Here is a 20,249-nt window from a genome sequence, read left to right on the forward strand (position 1 = left end):
CTGGCCGCGGTAACAGACTTTTACATGGAATTGTTTAATTATTTGTACTTTTCATGCCAGAAAAATAAAAGTTCAGAATCTTAAGGTCTCGGGTGTCTGTGCACTGGCAAACAGGGATGGGTGAGGTTCTCTCATGCTGCTGTGCTGAGAGGTGAGCACAGGCTGCTGTCCCTCTCGGGGCCGGGGTCTCATTGCCCTGGGAGGGAAACTTGGCCTACCCATGGCACAGACAAGATCAGAGAGGATGAGACTGGCACAGATGGAAGCCCAGGCCACAGTGACCCAGGGTCTACCAGCCCCCTGCTGCTGGACTGTACTCCCTGAAGACCATCTTCATGGATCTCTTGGGCTGCGGTGTCCCCTAATGATGAGGGAGGCCAGGCACTACCTAAGGTGGCTGCGTCCCCTTCGCTCACCCCACCCTGGTAGAGCAAGCAGACATCACCAAGCTTGGAGAGAAGTCACATTTATTGTTTCAAGGTCACACAGGTCAAGTCATTCACTGTCCCCACCAGGGGAGGAAGGGGGGGGCAGGATGGGATGGAGGGGCACACCACCAGGGTGGGGGACCAATGAGGGCCAGTTCCTTTACCCCGTCTTTGGAGGCCACTCGGGCCGGGAGTTGGCTCTGCCCCACCTGGGCCCCTGGAGCAGGGGGAGCCCATCAGGTTCCTGCCCCACGGGAGGGGGAGGAACCCGAGGGGGCAGGCCTTGGTCCACAGAGTGAAGGGCAGGTGGGCGGCACTGCTGGGGGCTGGCTTCTTGCCTTGAGGTTCTAGAGTGGGAGAAAGAACAAATTAGAATGAGGGAGGGGCTGGGGTGCAGCTGGGGGAAGCAGCTGCCCTGGGTTCCACCCAGCATCGCAGAACAGAAAGAAAGAAGATGGAGACAGGAGAGCGCGATGTCCCCACACTCAGGCGGGCAGAGACCCCATCTCCCTGCCCACCTCTGCCCAGCTAGAGCTCGTCGTGGTCTCCCTCGGCAGGTGGCTCTGGGGGTGGCTCCGGGCAGGCTGCAGGTGTCGTCAGCTCCATGAGGTACTCACAGCGACTGGGCTCTGTGGTGCTGGTCACCACGGTCTCCTTCCCGCACAGGAGGCGCACCTGGGAAAAAGGCAGGTGGGAGGCTGGGGCGGGCGCGGCCAGGCGTGGGTTCCCACCCACAGCCCCCTGCGTCGGGCACTCACGGTGGTGGAGCGGTTGGGGCCCTGCCAGCAGCCCGTGCCCTGTTCGTACTTCATGGCGCTGAATCTGTCGTGGTCTGGACCTGCCCATGAGCCCCAGGTGCTGTGGGAGAGCAAGGTGCTGAGGGTCTGCAGCTGGGGAGGAGGGAGGGAGGAGGCCCTGGCCTGGGACACTCACCCAAGGTTGGTGGGGGAGCCACCGAGTTTGGGTTTCTGCGAGACGAGTTTGAAGGGGCAGAGCCGGTAGATGTACCTGTGGAGGGACAGGGCTGACGGGTCAGGGGTCATGGGAACCCCTGCACACAAGGGGCTCACAGCCTCAAATTACACTGACCCTGGCCTCTGTCCCCATCGATGAGGAGGGCAGCCCATCCCTGCCACCGGCTCACTCGCCCCTGCACTCAGCCACCGCCCCCTGCGCTGGCCGATCGGCCCAGGACTCACTCGTTGGTGGTCAGCTCGTAGCACTGGCTGTAAAGGTAGGCAAACTCCCCGTGGGGGCCAAAGTCAAAGGAAATCTCCTGCTCCAGGTTCCTGGAAGGGGAGGCATGTGAAGGGCAGCCAAGGACACAGGGACCAACACGGGAGCTGCCACTCGGGGACCCCCCAACAGAAGCCAGGCCCGCCAGTGCCCAGCTGCCTCATGGCTCCGGGATCTGCCTCCTCTAGGGAGCCAGGTGGTGTGGCTTTGCGTCCCCTGGACATAGGCCTGGCTACCTGATGGACTCCTCCATGTCCTTCAAGGACCGCTCAGCCTCCTCGAACTTGTTGCGGGCCTCCTGGGCAGCTGGGGAGGGAGCAGAGGTCAGAGTGGTGACCTCCACCCAGGAAGACGGAAAATGGGGTGCCACAGACGAGACAACATCCCCCTGCTGCCTAGTCTAACTTGGTCAAGGGTGGAACAGACTGGACCCAGGCGGCCTAGGGAAGGCCTCTCCTGCTGCTAAGACGCCTGGCTCCTGAGGGACCTGGCGGGCTCCAGCGCACCCGCTGCTGGCGGCTGCAGGGGTGACACAAACAAGTTGCAGCCCTGGGGAGACAGGCAGAGCTCTGGGGCTGGCGGGATGGGCTGCCTTCGCAGGCCTCAGTGTGCGGGGCTTACTGGGAGGTATCCCATCCTAGGGCAGGTGCCTCAGCCCTTGCTGGGAAAGGCAGATAGTGGGGCTCAGCTCCGGCTCCACTCCCAAGGGGCAGGGCCAGGCTGCTGGAGGTGACCACAGGGCCCAGGCTGGGGGCCCAGTGCCCTCCCCCCAGGTCGGGGCCTCACCGTCGATGAAGGCCTGCGTCTGCTCATCATAGGGTGGCATCTTGTCCTCCTCGGTGGGGCTGGCCGGCTGCGGGGTCTCGAGTGGGGGTGGGGCCTCCTGGGGAAGGGCAGCGTCAGCAGCAGCCTGGCCCCACCCCCTCTGCCCCCTGCGCCCCCACACACACCTTGGGCTGCTCCCCCTGCACCTCCTCTTCCTCCTCCTCCTCCTCTTCCTCCTCCGTCTCCTCCTCCTCTTCCTCCTCCTCCTCCTCTGTGGGCAGCAAGTGCACTGATGGCTGCGGCTCCTCCTTGGGCTGCGACACATCAGGGGATGAAGTTTCTGGCAGCTCCGTGGGCAGCACCTGGCAGGGAGGCAGAAGGCGGGTGCTGAGGACAGGGGCACCTGCTCACACCATCACGGCCAGTGGCCCCACCCTTCTAGAGGAAGGGCGGGACAGATGACAGGAGGGGGCCTCTAGAAGACACATGGACTGTCCAGCTGGCCAGGGTGGCTGGGGGCCAGGACTGGAGACCATGCCTTTGTGAGGCAGTGGGGGCAGGGCAGGGGCAGGACGGCCTCCCTTCCCCCTCCCATACTGACCTCAGACCGATACTTGTCTCTGATGGCGGCCCAGACACGGTCATAGAACGAGCTGGCATCCGTGTGTGCATCCCCACCAAGGAGGGCCTGTTTGGCAAGTGGGGTCAGGACTGGGCTTCCACTGCCCGTTCCCAAGCACCCGGCACTGGGGCTTCGGACAGTGGTGCCAGGCACCAGCTTGTGGGGCCCTGAGGCCTGGGGACCAGATCCAGCAAGCAAGGTGCTGTGGCCGGAAGGGGGCAGCACAGGCCTGTTGGGGAGCAAGGCAGGGCTGGGCCTGGGGACCCCGGAGAAGGACAGAAGAGCCAGAAGGAGCAGAAAGACCCAGAGACAGCTCAAGCACCACGTGCCAGGCCTCTGAGGCCAAAGCCAAGGGGTGACAGGGAAGGACCCAGGAGTGGGCAGGAACAGAGAGAGGGACAAGGAGCAGCGGCCAGGCTGGAGAGTAGAAGGGACGACAGGGCCAAAGGCTCGGGTGGGCAGGGCAAGCCGAGTATCCAGCCAGCAGGATGCCCGGGGTGGGGACAGAAGTGGGAAACCGGCTCTCCCCTGCCCTGGCTCTTTCTTGGACCCCACCAGATGGGGAGAGGTGACCCTGGGCAGCCACCACCTTGGCCTGCCCAGGCAGCAGCTATGGTTGGGTGCCCCAAGAGCCCTGGCCGGGGTCAACAGGGAGCTTTCCACCAGAGCTGCCCGTTGGCCTGCCCACTCCTTTGTCCTGATGTCACCAGGTCTGTGGGCAGGTTGAGTACCTGGGCCTCGCCTTCAGATAGCACCCCATCTCCATCCGTGTCCAGCTCTGGATGGGTCTGCAGCTCAGCCACCGAGACCCTGTGGGGACAAAGACAGGGAGGGGTGAGGCTCCCTGGGGCTTATCCAGCTGCCCGGTGGGCCTGCCGGCTCCTGCCTGCCAGTGCTGTTCCCAGAGCTTCGCTAAGGACCTCCAGTGGGGCGGGGCAGGAGGCTGAGAGAGGCAAGGGCTGGAGTGGGGCCCCAGGCCAGAAGGAGCAAGCCCAGCGCCCCTTCCCCCGCCCGCAGCTCAAAGCAGAGATGGAGGCTGGAGACATGGGGACACTCACAGGATCCTTTTTCTGACCCTTACCAGCTTGTCCCTTCTTCTGCCCTCACAACTCAATGTTTTATCAAAACTGCCCACTGCCCAGCACCTCCACCCAGCCAGGCCCGGTACCCACGCTTGCCTGGACGCCACCCCCGCACTCCTATGACCAGCAGCCCCCCAGCAGCCCTTGCCTCTCCCTCCCGGGCTCTGAGCTCCCCTTGGTTCCCCAAAGCCCAGCCTTCACCATCTGCTGGGTTACTCAGCAAGTTCAAAGGCACAGAACTCACACAGGTCTGGCTTTCGCCACTTGTACTGGGACAAACTGGCCCTGGGAAAGCCATCCCTCCCCACAGGATGTTGTCTGGCCCAGACCCCCAGAGGTGAAGCCAGCGCAGGCTCTGGCCGGCTTCCCAAGGCAGATGGGCGGGGGGACCCCAGCTGGGCAGGCGGCAGGGCCACACTCACACCCCGTCCATGTCGTCATCCAGCTCCTGGAAGGTGTTGGCTGCCAGCTCCTGCTCCCGCTGGGCCCTGGACGCGGCCTGCTGCTCTGTGGAGGGGCCGGCTCTCGTCACCCTGTGCCCCGCCCACTCACTCCCACTGTCCCAAACCGGCCCTTGTCTGCCACTGAGCACCCCCTGTGTGTCCAGCGTGCTAAGGACACAGCTGTAGACAAGAGAAAGAAAGGTCCGTGTCCTCTGGAGGGAAAGGACAGGTAAGAAATGAAGTGGACAGGTGAAGCCTGGGCATGTGGGGTGGGGGACATGATGGGGAGAAGAGAAGTGGGCAGCGGGAGGGATGGACGCCAGGGCCTGGGCTGGCGCAGGTTCAGTGCTGTGTTTCTAGCCTCTGGGGGGAGCCTGGCAGTCACAGGTGCCCGACAGGCTGGCTGGATGAGCTATGGGTTAGGAGAGATCGGAAAGAGCCTGTCAGCAGAGGGAGGGAAGAAAGAGGGCAGCAGAGGCCCAGAGACTCGGAGACCCACAGCAGGGCCTTAGAGAGGGGCTGCCCTGGTTCCTAGGGCCACCCACACCCCAGCTACCAGTATGAGCAGCAAGGACCACGTCTCCAATGCCGACCAGCAAGGCTCGGCCCCTCAGCTAGCACAGAGTGGGTTTCCTCCCCCTCCCCTCCTAGCCCGCTTCCATGGGGTGTCGAGGACTGAGACGGAGACCCTGGACCACGGCTTTGCACCTCCAGTCACAGCAGCACGACCCAACAGCGAGAAGTGCTTCAACAATCGCCAACCAAGGCCACAGGGATGGCAGGGGCAAGAAGATACAGAACACAGAAGTCATTTTTGCCAAAGGGACTTTGTCAGACCTGGCAAATTCAGATGTCTGTTTGATGAGACCTGGGGAGCAAAGGGGACTGGAATCAAAGTCCAAGGTCAGGAGACTAACAGGGCCCCCACAGACTCAGCAAGGCTATCTGTCAGTCATAAGCTAGATCAGAAAACTCCACAAGGGCTGAGCTGTGGCCCAGGGGTAGAGTGCTTGCCCAGCACCTGGGGGCCTAGGGCTCAATACCCAGCACTGAAAAAACAAACACAAGGGCTGGGGCTGGGGCTCAGCGGTAGAGCACTCGTCTAGCATGTGCGCGCCCTGGGTTCGATCCTCAGCACCACGTAAAAGTAAATAAAGGTATTGGGTCCAACGACAACTAAAACATTAAAACACACACACACACACACACACACAGGGGATGGGGAGACATAATCTAACAGGTGCACATATCTCAGTTCACACACTGACTGAGAGCACAACTCCAATCTTGAACTTGGATTCAGGGGTCTCTGAATGGCAGCGTTCCAAGCATCAGACAGAAAGAAAAGCACAAAGTACCTAGGCTGACAACTATTCCTGAAAATGTCTTCCACACGATGACCAAAACACAAGGACAACGAGAAATGAGCTGCCACCATCAGAGATCAGCCAACGGACAGCAGGAGTGAGCCTCCTAGCTCAGGCCCTCCTCCCGTCCAAGAGCAGACGAGCCCCTGGCCAGCCTGGACATACCTTCCCACTGCCTCCGGTGCTCTTCTTTGGCCTCCTTCTCTGGCTTCTCAGCCTCCTCCTTCACTGCCCGAAGCAACTCCACCTGGTCTTCCAGAGACTTCTTTCCAGCCTGTAGCTCAATGAGCTTTTTCTGGGAGGCAGAAGGCAAAAAGGCCAGCTCTCCTTCAGGTCTGCCCGCTTCTTAAAGCAACCTCCCTGCCTCTAATCCACTAGAGAAGGCCGTGGCCCCAGGGCTGGGAAGGACACTGCCAGTATGCCTTCAAGGGACATCCAGAATCCACCTGCTTCTCCCCACCCCCATATCTCCTACTCCCTGGTTTCCTGGAAAAAGAGACCTTTCAGACACCTGGGTCTCCCCCTGCCTCTGGAGAGGAGCCCAAACACCCTGATGCAGCCCACAAGGCCCTGCCTGCTCTCCAGCCCTCTCTGTCCTGCCCTCATCTTAAAACTCACAGCTCCAACCCCCTGACAGCACTCAGACCCCCACACATGCTGTTCCTTTACCCTGGAACATTCTCCATGGCTAAGTCCAAATTATCCTAGGGCTTTTGGTTTAGATAGAGACCTCCTTCTCTGGGGGGGAGAGCATGGCAAGACCCACCTCTATGCTGCAAAGCTCCCAAACTTCCCTTCACTGTCTGTCTCTCCCCTGGGCGGTCCAGGTCTGGCCCTAGCCTCCTGCCAGTGCCTGACACGCCTTGTACTCCTACACCTTAAGAAGAAACAAGGGCTGAGGAGTTGTAGAGCGCTTGCCTGGAATGTGTGAGGTCCTGTGCTCTGTCCCCAGCACCACACACATACATGAAAAAGATGGAGACACTGGGGGACAGGCCAGGAAACCATCGATATCCCCACGTAGAGGCAGGCAGAATCCTTACCTCCCTGAACAACTCTGCCCCAGCTAGAGCTCATCATGGTCACCATCAATAGTGGTTCAGGGGTTGGCAGGTGCTGCTGACCCATATCACCTTGTTTGGCCCAGCCCCAAAACTGGGAAGTCCCCGATCATCAACTCATTCTATAGACAGTGGCACCATAGACCAAGGATGCAGAAAGGAGGCCTCCTGTCCCTAAGAGACAGCAGAGACCCTGGAAGCTCACTTCAGTCCAGTGTCTGGCCTTGGCTGACCCCTGAGCTGACTGCCTCACTTTGCCAAAGACTAAATGCTCAGTGCTGTTCACCTGAGCAGAGCAAGGGGCAGACAGGTGGCAACTTGCCCCAGGACCCTGTTTAGGGGCAGGTACAAACCCCACGAGCACTGCCAGCCCACCCCTCTAGGCCTCAAGGCCCAGAATGTCCCAAGTCAGCCTCCAAGGGTGCCTCACCTGCTTCTCCTCCCGGGCCTTCTTCCAATCCTCAATAAGGATCTTCTTCAGGCGGAACCCTTCACGGGTGACCTCTGCCATCTGCTGCAGGGACTCTCTCTCCTTGCGGCCCTTCTCTCTGGGGTAGAGGGGACACATAGGCACCACCAGGGAGCACACAGGGCATACCCCATTGCCCTCTTCCAGAAGAGCTGAATGCACCTGCCAACCCCACACGCTCACACATCGTGCTAAGGATGAGCCAGCAAATGCTCCTCCACCCCCAGGCTCCCAACTTTGGTGCCCCTCATCCCTTGTCCTTGAGAGGAGGGACAGTGCACAATCTTGGGGTCAAGGGGAGGTACTAGGGAGTATTGAAGACTGAGGGCTTGGAGGTGGTTCCTAAGAGACAAAGGAAAGAAAGGACAGAAATCACAGACTCCTAGACTGAAAGGGAACTGACAGAAATTGAACTTTGCTCAAGCCACTCTCTACTTAGAAGACCTAAAGTCAAGAGAACTTATATATAAGTGTTGGGAGTCTTAGCTTCCTTGCAAAACTAACCCAGCACAATAAAAAATAAATAAAAATAAAAACAAAAAATACCTGACACAGCCCTCCCACCCACCTACCAAAGACAGGAGTTGAGAGTGGCTGTTCTGGTAGATGCCACAGTCCTCCCTACTCCCCACTGCCTCATACTTGACCCAGTTCTGTTGCTCACATCACCCACGTTTAAATTTCAGGCCCCACGCTAGCATGTGGCAATTAAAAACGGAGCAGGAGTTCCAGTGGAGCTATCAAGTTCCAGCTCTGCTACCTGCTAACAGGTGGCCCTGGAGAAATCCTTTCCCTTCCTACACTTGAGTCTCCTCATCTGTTGGATAAGGAAACAATCGCACCTGCTTTGAGGTTACAGGGAGAGCCAGGGATGGAGGGTTCAGAAAACACCTGCCTGGCACAGAGTGAGCAAAAGAGGAGGGAGCCAGCACAAGCAAGGGGTGTGGCCCAGCAAGGTGGTGAGGGGTGACAATAGGGAGGGTACTGTTATCACATACTTGCAGGTGTTTTCACAGATGATGCCACTGTTGTACTCATCTGTCCCGTCACAGCAGTCTGAAGTAGAGGTGGGGGCCAAGATCAAGAGCTGGCCGTGCCTCCACCCACCGGCCACCACTGCCTCCTTCCCCATGCCAGGGCCTCCATACTCACCACATATTGCATCGTTGACCCGGTTCGAGGGGATGTACAGGGCCTTGTAGCCAGTGTTGGTGCAGTGGAAGCTGCCATTTGGACAGGCAGCTGTGCCTGTGGTGAAGGCAGAGAGGGCCTGCTGAGTTCACCCAGCCAGGTGCCTAACTGTCATCTGTGCCCACAGCCCTGGACCCCCGGGACACAGAAAGCACCAGAAAGGTGGGAACAACCAAGGGAAGGTCAGAGCTGCACACTCGAGGCCTAAAACAACACTCTCCAGTGCTCCCTGCTGCCTCTCTCCTCTGAGGCCCTTCAAAACCCGGCCCTGCCGGCTCCTCTTCTGTCTTCGCCCCATCCCCAGCCAGACTGTCCCTGAGTCCCATCTCTGAGGGGTTGTAGAATGTAGGCTCTCCATCTGCAGCTCCTTCAGGATTCTCCTGAACACTCACTTCCCCTGAGAAGCCTTTCCTGATCTCCAGAATGTCCTGGAAGGGCAGGGTTCTCTGGGCTTCCACATCACCATCTACTGCCCTGGTCGAAACAGCAGGACCTGATTTCTGTTTTCTTTTTTCTTGGGGGCGGGATGTAGTGCTGGGATGGAACCCAGGACAGACCTCTAGTATGGTAAACACACTCTACCACTGAACAATGCCCCCAGCCCAACATCGGCCAGGTTTCCGTGCCTGCTTCCTGGAAGCCATGGGAAGGCAGGACTGGGTTTCTCTCCATCATCTTATGGGGCCTTGGCGCTCAGCAGTGCTCACTAAATGAGGTGAAAGGGAGGTGAAAGGGAGGTGGGGGGATGTAGGGAGCTCACCAGGCTCGTCTGAGCCATCCTTGCAGTCGCAGTAATCATCGTTGACCTGATCAAAAGGAATGGTGGCTGAGCCATCCAGGCAGGTGAAAGGCTTGGACTCATCATAGAAGTGATGGTCTAGAGAGGAAAGAAGGAGAGAAACCTCAACAGAATACCACCTCTGCCACGCCCACCCCCTGGTTGAGCCTGCGTCACAGGTAAAGTGAGGTAGAATGTTGCAAAGGCCCACCCCAGGAGCCACGGGTAGGCTCCTCCCACGCCCGACCCCCACCTCCAGCAAACTCACTGGTAAGGGCGACGCCCCGGGGCCTCTTGACCTCCACTGCCCGGCAGAGGGGCAGCAGAAGCAGCAGCAGCAACATCCCGCAGGGGCTGTAAGGCCGGAAGCGGGTTCTGCGGGAGGAAGGAGGCTGCGGGGAGATGTACCGCGTCCCCACGCTGCGGCAAGAATGGGACAACTGGTCAGCAGGAGAGGGCTACTTCCAGCCCATTGGATTCCTCCACCGCCTCTGGGCAATACGAGCTCCGATTTGGGAGCAGGGAGCAGACGACTCCCCAGTCCTGGCCAGTCGAAGAGAGTCTCACTTTGCTCAAATCAGGGGCGGGCAACTGAAAACCTCCGCTCCCTGTGCCGAGGCCAAGTGGGCAATCCGATTCCCGCCAATAGGCCCAAAGGGCTAACAGTTTCCCCCACCCACTGCGCAAACACCCCTTAGTTGCCCCTTGTACGAAATTAGACTGCCTTCCCACCCACTAGTCCATCACCTACACGAGGCCGAGGCAAAGGTCAGTAACACCCGCACCCCCCTTGCCCAGCGGCCAGGGATCCTGCTGTAAAAAGAAAGCGGAAAAGTCTAGGAAGCATCACTTCCGGTCCCACCATGCTCCTGGGAGAACGACAGCTCACGGAAGCCATGTTGGGTGTGGCTAACAAGCGGGTGCCGGAACTGAGACGGCCATCTTGGGCAGGACTGTTAAGTCTTAAGAGACGATAGATCAGAAGAATCGCGCTTAATGGCGGCGCAGAGTGCCTCCATCTTGGGAGTGGCGGCTCCTGCAACCGGAATAGAAAGTTCCTGAAAAATGCCGGTGAACCCCCAGCGGGAGAAGAAAAAGGAAAAAAAAAAAAAAATGCGATGAACACGTGATTGCATCGCGGCTAGGCCTCGTCCCCTTCAGAGACCGTCCTTCTGCGCGTCATCAGCCAATGAGAGTCGTAGGGTGGAACGCAGGCGATCTCCATGGGAACTTCGGAGGGAGGAGGGGGGAGGAGGTTACCTAGCAACCGCGAGATGCTGAGAGGGCCAGCCAAGCCGTCGGTAAGTGCATTCCAGGCGCCCGAGGAACCAGAGCTGACGGATCCCGAACCGGAGCAGCGGACTCCTATTGCCCCTCTAGCTCCTAGCAGTCCTTGGCCCCAACCCAGTCATGACGTCTCCCCTGTGCAGGGCGGCCTCTCTCAACGCCCTGACTGCTCAGGACCAGGTCTCTACACCTTCTTCCAAAGCCAAGGGCAGTAAGTCTCAGGCCAAGTATGGCTATCCCCGAGGCAAGCACGCTACGCGAGCACAGGCCTGGCCCGCACGCAGTTCCAAGGCAGAATCCCTCCGCGGGGCGGTGAAGACTTCTGTGCACGCACAGGTGGTTGAGTTGCAAAGGAAGATTCAACTATTAGGTAAGATGGCTCCAGAGGACGCCAGAAGGATCGAGGGTCAACAGTGACCACCCAGTTTGACTAGGCATGGTGTGACAAAGGAGTTTCACTAGTATGAATCTAGGTGGACAGTTTCTGGAGGCAAAAACTCACGCTTCTGTCGGGCTTGGTGGAGCAAGTTTCCAATCCCAGCGACTTGGGAGGCTAAGGCAGGAGGATCCCAAGTCTGAGGCCAGCCTCAGAAACTTAACGAGGCCCTGTCTCAAAATAAAAAGTAGAAAGGGCTGGAGCTGGAGCTTAGTGGTAAAGCGCCCTTGGATTCAATTTCCAGTACCCAAAACAAAAACAAAACGAAAAGAAACACTCATACGCATTCATGGTTTTTCTCATCTCTCTTTTCAAACTTATGAGCTCAGAACTGACTGGGGTAGGGGTTGGGTAATAGTGGTAATAGTGCTTGCCTAGCATGTGTGATCCCTGAGTTCAATCCTCAGCACTGCCAGAAACAAAAAGAGAGTGAACTGACTGGATTGTATTTCATATTTACTGTAATTTCGGTTCTTCCATATCACACATGTAGTAAAAAAAAAAAAGATTCTAGAGCCAGAATTTTTTAGATCAAATACTGACTCTGCCTAATAGTTGTTTGACCTCGGGCCATTTAACATTAACCCTACTTGCTGTTTTTCCATCTGTAAAATGGAAATAGTAACAGGGCAAGGTGGCTACTTGGTATAAAGTGATTAGAAAGGTGCCTGGTATATGATAAAGTATTATAAAGTGAGAACTAATAGTTCTCATGGATAGGGCAATCTTGTCCTTCCCAGTGGCCATTTGACAATGTCTGTAGACATTTTTGGTTGTTACACTGCTGGAGACCAGCTGCTCCTGACATCTATTGTGTCGAAGCCAGGATACAGTTTAACATCCTACAAGGCACACAGCAGCTTCCCACAGCAAATTATTCAGCCAAAACATCAGTTGAGCAGATATTTGGGAAATCCTAGTGTGTAAATCATTATTGGTTTTTACTAAGAAATAATATTTCTGGGGGGCGGTGGCCCACACCTATAACCCAGGTACTTGGGAGGCTGAGGCAGGAAGATGAAAAGTTTGAAGCCAACCTGGGAAATTTAGCAAGACCCTGTCTCAAAATTTACTTAAAAGTGCTGGGATGTAGCTCAGTAGTAGAGCACTCCTGGGTTCAGTCCCCAGTTCTGGAAAAGAAAAAAAAAAGAGAGAGGAGAAGGAGATAATCTTGAATAGCTGTTGAAGGTGTGGATGCAGGAGCAAGATTGCTTGTGATGTTGAGCAATTTAAACCAATCTGAGCCTTAGTTTTCTCATCTGTGAAATGGGTATGATGTGTACTTACTGGCATGTGATATTGAGTACCTGGAAAGACCTGAGTCCAGCATCCAACACATAAATAAGACCTGAAAACAAACTACTTTAACATGTATTTTGAGGGGATGGTAAGACATTTCAAGGTATGTGCACAATGTGTACCCATCAAGGTAATTGGCATATTCACAGACATTTGTCATTTCTTTGGAGAACACCCAAAATCCTCTGTACCATTTTGATATGTACAGTTGACTTGCTGTCAGCCATAGTTATCCTACAGTACTAGAAAACGTTGGAAGTTATTTCCCTGTGCCGGTTAACCATCTTCTCTCCATCTTCAAGTATCATTATAATATTAAGTTGAAGATTGATTGCAAGAAGATCTTCCCTCTGGGAAGTCCCATCCGCCTACCTAATGACACTGAGCTTGTGTCTGCCCACCTCACCTGCCCCCAGAGAGTGACCGGAAAGCCTTTTATGAGAGCTCCCAGTGGAACATCAAGAAGAACCAGGACACCATCAGCCAGCTCCGAGAGGAGACCAAGATTCTCCAGCTGCAACTGACGGACTTGCTTCAGGTTAGGGTGAAGAGGTGGGTGGCTGGGTGCTGGGGGCAGGCAGGTGGCCTGAGTGAGGGGTGACGGGCTCCTGTCCTTGCAGGGAGATGAGAAAGTGGTCCAGGCAGTAATTCAAGAATGGAAATCAGAGAAGCCATACCTGAAGAACAGGACAGGCCAGGTTTGCCTCACCCACTGACCAGCTCCCTTGTCTCCATCCTGGGTACCCTTCTCACTGGACTTCCTGCTGCCACTTTCCACCTCTCCAGACCTTTCCCTACACCGGCTGCCAATCATTTACTCCTGGAAGAAATCTTTATTAAGCACTGGCTCTGTGTTTGACATGGTGTTAGGTGTCGGGGACCATGCAGTGACAAAACAGATCAAGTCTCCCTTCCAAGAAGCTCATATTCTAGTAGAGAAGCTGACCAACAAGACCCAAAATGAAACAAAACCTCCTCCAAAATTTGGGCATGGTGGTACAGCCTATAGTCCCAGCCATGTGGGAGGCTGGGCGGAAGGATCTCTTGAGCCCAGGAGTTTGAGGCCAATCTGAGCAATCTAGAGACCTCATCTCTTAGGGGGGGAAAACTGAACAACAGAGGTAAGAACAAAGGAATTTCCAGCAATTATAAGAGAAATAAATAAAGTAGTGTCATTTACTAGAGAAGGGCAAAAACTGGTACTTCAGATTGGGAGTGAAGTCAGCAAAGACCTCTTTCCAAACGAGGTGATATTTGAGCTGGGAATGGAACATTAGAAAAAAATCTGGGAAAAAAACTCCTGGCAGAGGGAACAGCAAGTGCAAAGTCCCTGAGGTAAGAAGAAGCATTGAGTGTGGAGACCAGGTGAAGACCAGGATAGCTGGGGAAGAGTGAGGCAAGGCAGGGAGACCCATCCTGGCCTCAACCATGACATGGGGTGTCATGGTTCCTTGAAGTGGAAAATAGACTTCAACAAGACAGGAGGGGAGGCAAGAGGAGAAGTCATCCAGGTGAAAGATGCTTTGGCCTGCACTACTACCAAAAGGGTAGAGGTTGAAGGAAATAGATGCCTCCGGGGAAACCTGACAGAGATAAGAGAGAATTTGCTAACAAATGAGATATATGTGGGAGAAAAAAACTTTGATGGCATCAAAGTTTGGGGATTTTTTTTTTTTTGTCTGTTTTTGGTGCTGGGTACTGAACCCAGTTAAGCAGACATTTTATGACTGAGTTACCCCCCCAGCAAGATTTGGGGTTTGAGTATGAATGGAGCTACCATAAGCCCAGATGGGAAAAATGGCAGAAGGACGCGTTGGTGAGACAATCAGGTGCTTTTGGAAGGGATGATTTTGAGAGTATGCATGTGGGCATAAGGGGAGGCTTAGTTTAGGTGTCTTCAGTGTAGAGATGGCCTCTAAGCCCCTGAGACTGTGTAAGATCACCAGTGGGGAGGGTATGAACCAGGAGGAGAGTCTGCGACTACCTCTCTCCGAAAACAAAAGACACAGAGACCAGAGACTGAATGGCCAGGGAGGTGGGAGGAAATTTGGAGATTGAGTCCATCAAAGAAAATCTGCAGGGACACTGATAAGAAGGGAGATGAAGGGGCTGTGGCTCAGTGGTAGAGTGCTTGCCTAGCATGTGTGAGGCACTGGGTTCGAGCCTCAGCACCACATAAAAGTTAACAAAATAAAGGCATTCTGCCCATCTACAACTACAAAAAAATTAAATAAATAAATGAAAATTTTAAAAAAGGGAGATCAAGGCCACTCTGTGGGAGAAGGGAGGAACTAAAAGACTCAGACCCCTGCTCTTGCACTTGTCCTCCTGCAGCAGGCCCTGGAGCACCTGGACCACCAGCTGAGCGAGAAGGTGAAGCAGGTAAATGCCCTGCGACACCAGGTGGTGTTGAGGCAGAAGCGGCTGGAGGAGCTCCAGCTGCAGCACAGCCTTCGCCAGCTAGAGCTGACCGAGGCACAGAACTGCAACACGGAGGAGGCCAAGGTAGGGCCTCCTCGCATAAGGAGGCGCAAGGCCAGGCCTGGGGAGCTGGGGCCGGGGGAGGAATGGAGGAGGGAGGGGACTCAGCCATCCCTGCTGCCCACTAGACCTTGAGGAACCTGGAGAACCGCCTGGAGAAGGCCCGGATGAAGGCGGAAGAGGCAGAACATATTACCAATGTGTACCTGCAGCTCAAGGCCTATCTCCAGGTAGGCACTAGGCCTGCTTGGCGGGAGGAGGGCAGGTCTGCCCCAACCACAGTCACAGACCTGTCCCACTCCCATGCCCAGGAGGAGAGCCTCAACTTGGACAACCGTCTGGACTCCATGGAGGCTGAGGTGGTGAGAACCAAACAGGAGGTGGAGGAACTGCACGTGGTGAATCAGGAGGCCCTCAACGCACGGGACATTGCCAAGGTGCCAGCCCACCTGTCAAGGTCTCCTCCCCCAGAATCTGAACCCAGCCTCGCCTGAGCCGCTCTTGTCTGTCCACCACACCCTGCCGACCTGTCCCGGCAGTGTTTACCGGGGCCTGTGCGCTCTGCCTCCAGCGGACATGGGTACCAGCTGCCCCTCTGCTCGCCCTCCAGAACCAACTGCAGTATCTGGAGGAGACCGTGATTCGAGAACGCAAGAGCCGTGAGCGCTTCATAAGTGATTGCAAGAAGCGTGCTGAGGAGAAGAAACTGCAGAACGAGCGCATGGAGCGCAAGGTGGGCGCACCCAGGGATGCAGGGCTTCGTGATCAGCCCACACCCAACACGACCTGGCCTTGTCCCTTCCCAGTCATGTCCCCATTAGCCCTCACCCTGGACCCTTTCCTACTCTAGACATTTCTTCTAACCCCCCCACCCTCCCTGACTCCACCTCCACTTGATGCGAGGGTTCCTCCCACATCCACCACATCCACATTCTGCCCTCCTCTCTCCTTCCCTCCCACCTAAGTGCCCCATTTTGGCGCTGCCAGAACCTCCCCTTACTCTCTGGTCTCCGCTTATCCTTCCCCCTTCTGACCGGGCTTCTCTGACCTAAATCTAACCCTGCTGATAGTCCGCCCCTCTCTCGACTCCTCCCCTTTGTGCTGGCTCTGAAGCCACCTCCTGCCGAGTCCTCCTGATCCCCGCCCAAGTGTTCTTACCTGGCTCCAGGTCTTTGCATGGCCCCCACTCCCCAGTTTGAACCCAGTCCCCTCCCAGCCCTGGCCCCAAACCTCAGTCCACCAACTGACCCTGGCTTTGACTCACTCCAAGAGCAGACTCAGCGGGAGCACATACTGCTGCAGTCGGACGACACCCTCCAGGACCACCTGCGCGCCAAGGACGAGGAGCTGCGACGGCGCTGGAACATGTACCAAATGGAGACAATTTTCGGCAAGGTCAAGGACGCCACCGGCGTAGCAGAAACGCACGTGAGTGCTGCAGTAGCCCCCTCCCTCCCCAGACGGACCCCAGCCGCGTCCCGGGGAGGGAGACCGCCACACTCCGCCTCCCCTCTCGCTGGCCTAGGCTTCTGCGCACGCACTTGCTCTCTTCATGAGAGACACCCCTTTCCCCTCAGCTACCGGCCGACCGGAGAAACTGCTGCCCTTTACACAAGACCCACAGGACTGCCTGCACCGCTTCCTCTCCTCCTGTCTTACCCCTGCACTGACTTCTTTGGCCTGCCCCCTGGGGGAGGACTGGTCTTGTCCTGTCTCTCACATTTTACAGTTGTCCTCTTTGAAAAATTTCTTCTTATTCTTCCTTTTTTTTGATACCAGGAATTGAACCCAGGGACACTTAATCACTGAGCCACATCCCCAACCCTTTTTAAATATATTTTATTTAGAGATAGGATCTTGCTAAGTTGCTGAAGCTGGATTTTTCTTTTAATACTTTTTTTTTTAGTTGCAGACGGACACAATATCTTTATTTTTATTTGTTTATTTTTATCGAATCCAGGGCCTCACACATGCGAGGCAAGGGCTTTACCACTGAGTTACAACCCCAGCTCCCTGAGGCTGGCTTTGAACTCTCAATCCTTCTGCCTCAGCCTCCCAAACCACTGGGATTTCAGGCGTGTGCCACCGTGCCTGGCTTGAAAAAATTTCAAGGCTCCTGTGTCCCCTTAAAGTGCCTGGTTTCCACTGAGGAACACTAGTCTGTACCTTTTGGGTTCTCTGTGACCTTGCCGCTGCTCCCAAGGAGTTGATCCCCAGGAGGCCCTGAACTCCCAAATATGGGATCATCTGGGGCACCAAGGCAAAGCCCTTTTCAGAAGTGGGTCCAGTGAGCGGATGGCTCCCCAGACGCCAGTATTACTAGTGAGAATGGATGAGATTCCCTGCCAGAAGTTGCTGGCACGTTAATTTTGGAAAGCAGCTATGCTCACCGCTGCTCTGTCCCCCACTCTATATCGATTTTGGCCAGCTCAAATGTAGACAGGGGCGCAAGAAAGATGATTTGTCCGGGATTTTGTACACTCTTGAGTCCGACCCACACTGCCCCCATACATCAGTTTGCAGAAGCCACCAGCTTAGACCACTTATCCTGTGTGGTGGGGAGGAAGGAGAGGAGACGGAGCAGGCCTGTGCCTCCCTAGGCTCTGACTGGGGCTGGGTGGTCCGCAGTCCGTGGTGCGGCGGTTTGTGGCCCAGGGCGACACCTTCGCTCAGTTGGAGGCTCTTAAGAGTGAGAACCAACAGACGCTGATGAGGCTAAAGGAAGAGAAGCAGCGGTTACAGAAGGAGCTCGAAGACCTCAAGTACTCTGGGGAGGCCATGATGGTGAGGTGAGGCCAGGGTGCTCAAGGGAGGCCGGAGGGAGGGCGGGGTCGGCAGTGCCCGGGTGGTGACTTCTCCTCCCCTCCCTGCAGCCAGCAGAAGATGCAAACTGAGATGCAGGAGAACCTCAAGATGGAAGGGCAGCGACATGCTGACGCACAGGATCAGCTGGAGCGCACCTTGAGGGCGATGCAGACGACTAAGGAAAACCTTGAGCACCTGGCGAGCAAGCTGAATCACGTCAAAGTGGTAGGCCCCGCCCTCGAACGGTTCAGAGCCTCTTAGGACTTTAGAGGTTCAGTCAAGCTTGGGGGTACCGCCGCCTAGGCCCAGGGAACCCAGGATGTCAAGAGCTCCGCCTACAGGAAAGCCCCTCCCCACTCATCGGAGTCCCCGCCCCATATCCCTGGTGAAGCCCTCTCTACCCCCAAGAGGCCTAGGATTTTAGATACCTTGACCTGCCTCAAGCTCCGCTCCCCATGGGAAAGGCCTACTCTTCCTCCACCCCAAACCTCAGAGACCCTCCTCCAATCCTGGAGCGGCCTGAGACAGGAGAAGCCCCACCCTATCGTTGCACAAGTCCATTTTTTCAGAAGGTCGCTACTGCCTTCCTGGCGTTTCTTCTACCCTTCACCAAGAGGCCTCCCCGCACCCTTTTTATGCCTCTGGCGTTCAGAGACCCGCCCTCAAGGCGTGGCCTTTGATTTCAGAGTCCGGGCGCCTTGGGTAAGCACCAGCCCAGGGGGTGGCTCCTCCCCTCTGCAGCCCAGTCTCTGAGGGAAAACCCCAGCTTGGTGGCCCAGCCTCTTGCAACTGACCTGGCTCTCGCTGGCCGCAGGAGAACGGCCGCTTTGCGGGAAAGGAATTAGATCCCAACGCTGGGGACTATCTGCAGAACCTGCTGGGCCTCGTGGAGGAAAAGTTGCTGAAACTGCAGGCACAGCTCGAGAGCCACGATGTGCCGGAGATGCGGCGTCACATCGCCGACCGCGAGGTGCCCCTGAAGCCACGGGGCAGGACCCAGGAGACCCTGGGGCTGAGGGGGCGGGGCAGCCTTTAGGAGGCCAAGTTGGAGAAGCTCAGGAGCTGGAAAGGGGTCTTAGGGACAACGGTTTTGGTGTGTGGAGTGAGCCTTTTACAAAAGGGAGAGGAGCCGAAAGAGCTGCAGTGGGTCTCGCGAAGCCAGAGGGCGAGACTGGGGGATTCAGGGTGGGCATCCAGAGACTTAGGGGCAGGGTCCCAAGACCCGCGGTGGGCCTGAGTGACAAGTGGGTGCAGCTGGGCATCGGAGTGTCTGGTGAGAATGAGGGACGCAGCCGGGCTGGAGGAAAACTAAATAGGAGTGGGTAGTGGTCTCGAATCGGCATGGAGGAGGGGAGAGGAACTTCCCTGGGGCCCCAGCCTCGCCCTCACCTCCTCCTCTACCCCCTCCACTTAGTTCTATGCCACCTTGGAAGGAAAGCTGCCCCAGTACAACACTCGCATCCCCCTGCACCTTGCCAGTTCCAAGGACAAGTTCTTCGGTCAGTGCTGGCGGGAAAAGGGGGTGGGGTTTGGAGCGGCCAGAGGTGGTCTGAGCATGGGCTCAGGTCCAAGGTGGAGGTGGGTAGGGTGGTGATGGCTGGGGAGGAAAGTCTGATTTGAGCTTGGGGAGCCGCATCGCCCCATCGCCCCATCGCCCCGTGCCCTCGCAGACGAAGAGGAGAGTGAGGAGGAGGACAGCATAGTGGTGAGCCGCGCTTCACTCAAGATCCGCTCCCAGAAATTAATCGAAACCCGCAGCAAGAAGCGCAGCCGCTCGCGGAGGTCCTAGATTCGCATCTTGCCCATCTGGAGCCTCCATCCCCCTTCAGAGCCCCCGACTCCTCTGGGTCCAGTCACGGGTCCATGGGGCCCCTTCAAGGGCTGGATGAGGCCCGGACGGGGAGCTTAGCAGGCCAGTAGCAGCCCGGAGGAGAGGGGGCCGGACTAGATGTTCCCACAGTAAATCTCCCGAGGTGGGTCAGCGCTGGCCTCAGAATCGCGTAATAAAGGTCACTGACCAGCCTCCTGGGTATTCACCTCTTCTTGACCCCCTGCACGACTGAAAAGACATCGTCCCATAAAGGGGCCGCAGACAGCCCCTTCCTTCCAACCTGGGGCATGATGACTCCTATCAGCTGATGCATAAAGTCACGAGGGATACCCCCACACCTGGGGCGGAGCAGCCGTACCACTTGAGGACAGAGGACTCGGCCTGGGGACACATACCTGCCCTCCCTTAGCTATACACAACTTCAGCTCTCCACACCTGAGGATAGAGAAAAAAGCCCTCCCTCGGGGACAGACGTGCCCTCTCCTGAGGCAGATTGATAGACGCCCACTGGTAGAACAGGGGTCTCCGAGGTGGGCCTGGGCATTGCGGTCGCGCGGGGGGCCACCAGAGTCCCGGGTCAGCCCGCCCAAGCGAGACCGGCCGCCCCGCCCCGCCCGCCCCGCCTGCCCCAGAGCTCAGCCACTGCCCGCCGGCCCTTCCGCCTCACT

At 56.7% G+C, this 20,249-nt stretch overlaps 2 protein-coding genes across 6 annotated transcripts; one reads left to right on the top strand and one right to left on the bottom strand.

Moving 5' to 3' along the window:
* Positions 1 to 450: 450 nt before the first annotated feature.
* On the bottom strand, positions 451 to 10,295 carry Prkcsh (PRKCSH beta subunit of glucosidase II). Of its 3 annotated transcripts, none has more exons than XM_027955393.3 (18): positions 10,194 to 10,295; positions 9,711 to 9,862; positions 9,425 to 9,541; positions 8,626 to 8,721; positions 8,472 to 8,529; positions 7,435 to 7,552; positions 6,109 to 6,238; positions 4,556 to 4,640; positions 3,783 to 3,861; positions 3,031 to 3,117; positions 2,636 to 2,791; positions 2,451 to 2,547; positions 1,901 to 1,970; positions 1,628 to 1,717; positions 1,362 to 1,436; positions 1,187 to 1,286; positions 947 to 1,103; positions 451 to 775 (listed from the first exon to the last, which is right to left on the bottom strand). In XM_027955393.3, the coding sequence occupies exons 2-17, from the start codon at positions 9,784 to 9,786 to the stop codon at positions 957 to 959; spliced, it is 1,581 nt and encodes a 526-aa protein (XP_027811194.1). In that variant the 5' UTR covers positions 9,787 to 9,862; positions 10,194 to 10,295; the 3' UTR covers positions 451 to 775; positions 947 to 956. The 3 variants fall into 3 exon arrangements, with proteins under 3 accessions (XP_027811194.1, XP_027811192.1, XP_027811193.1); XM_027955391.3 differs by having other exon boundaries at positions 2,615 to 2,791; XM_027955392.3 differs by having other exon boundaries at positions 2,615 to 2,791; positions 10,190 to 10,264.
* An 84-nt stretch (positions 10,296 to 10,379) lies between these two features.
* On the top strand, positions 10,380 to 19,773 carry Odad3 (outer dynein arm docking complex subunit 3). Of its 3 annotated transcripts, XM_027955389.3 has the most exons (13): positions 10,381 to 11,099; positions 12,881 to 13,002; positions 13,085 to 13,162; positions 14,799 to 14,969; positions 15,074 to 15,175; positions 15,257 to 15,382; positions 15,556 to 15,678; positions 16,221 to 16,373; positions 17,574 to 17,734; positions 17,819 to 17,975; positions 18,565 to 18,720; positions 19,165 to 19,249; positions 19,421 to 19,773. In XM_027955389.3, the coding sequence occupies exons 1-13, from the start codon at positions 10,853 to 10,855 to the stop codon at positions 19,537 to 19,539; spliced, it is 1,800 nt and encodes a 599-aa protein (XP_027811190.2). In that variant the 5' UTR covers positions 10,381 to 10,852; the 3' UTR covers positions 19,540 to 19,773. The 3 variants fall into 3 exon arrangements, with proteins under 3 accessions (XP_027811191.2, XP_071458530.1, XP_027811190.2); XM_027955390.3 differs by lacking the exon at positions 18,565 to 18,720 and having other exon boundaries at positions 10,380 to 11,099; XM_071602429.1 differs by lacking the exon at positions 13,085 to 13,162 and having other exon boundaries at positions 10,380 to 11,099.
* The last annotated feature ends 476 nt before the right edge of the window (positions 19,774 to 20,249 follow it).

Source organism: Marmota flaviventris, chromosome 1 (assembly GCF_047511675.1).
Source record: "Marmota flaviventris isolate mMarFla1 chromosome 1, mMarFla1.hap1, whole genome shotgun sequence".
NCBI classification, from domain to species: domain Eukaryota; kingdom Metazoa; phylum Chordata; class Mammalia; order Rodentia; family Sciuridae; genus Marmota; species Marmota flaviventris.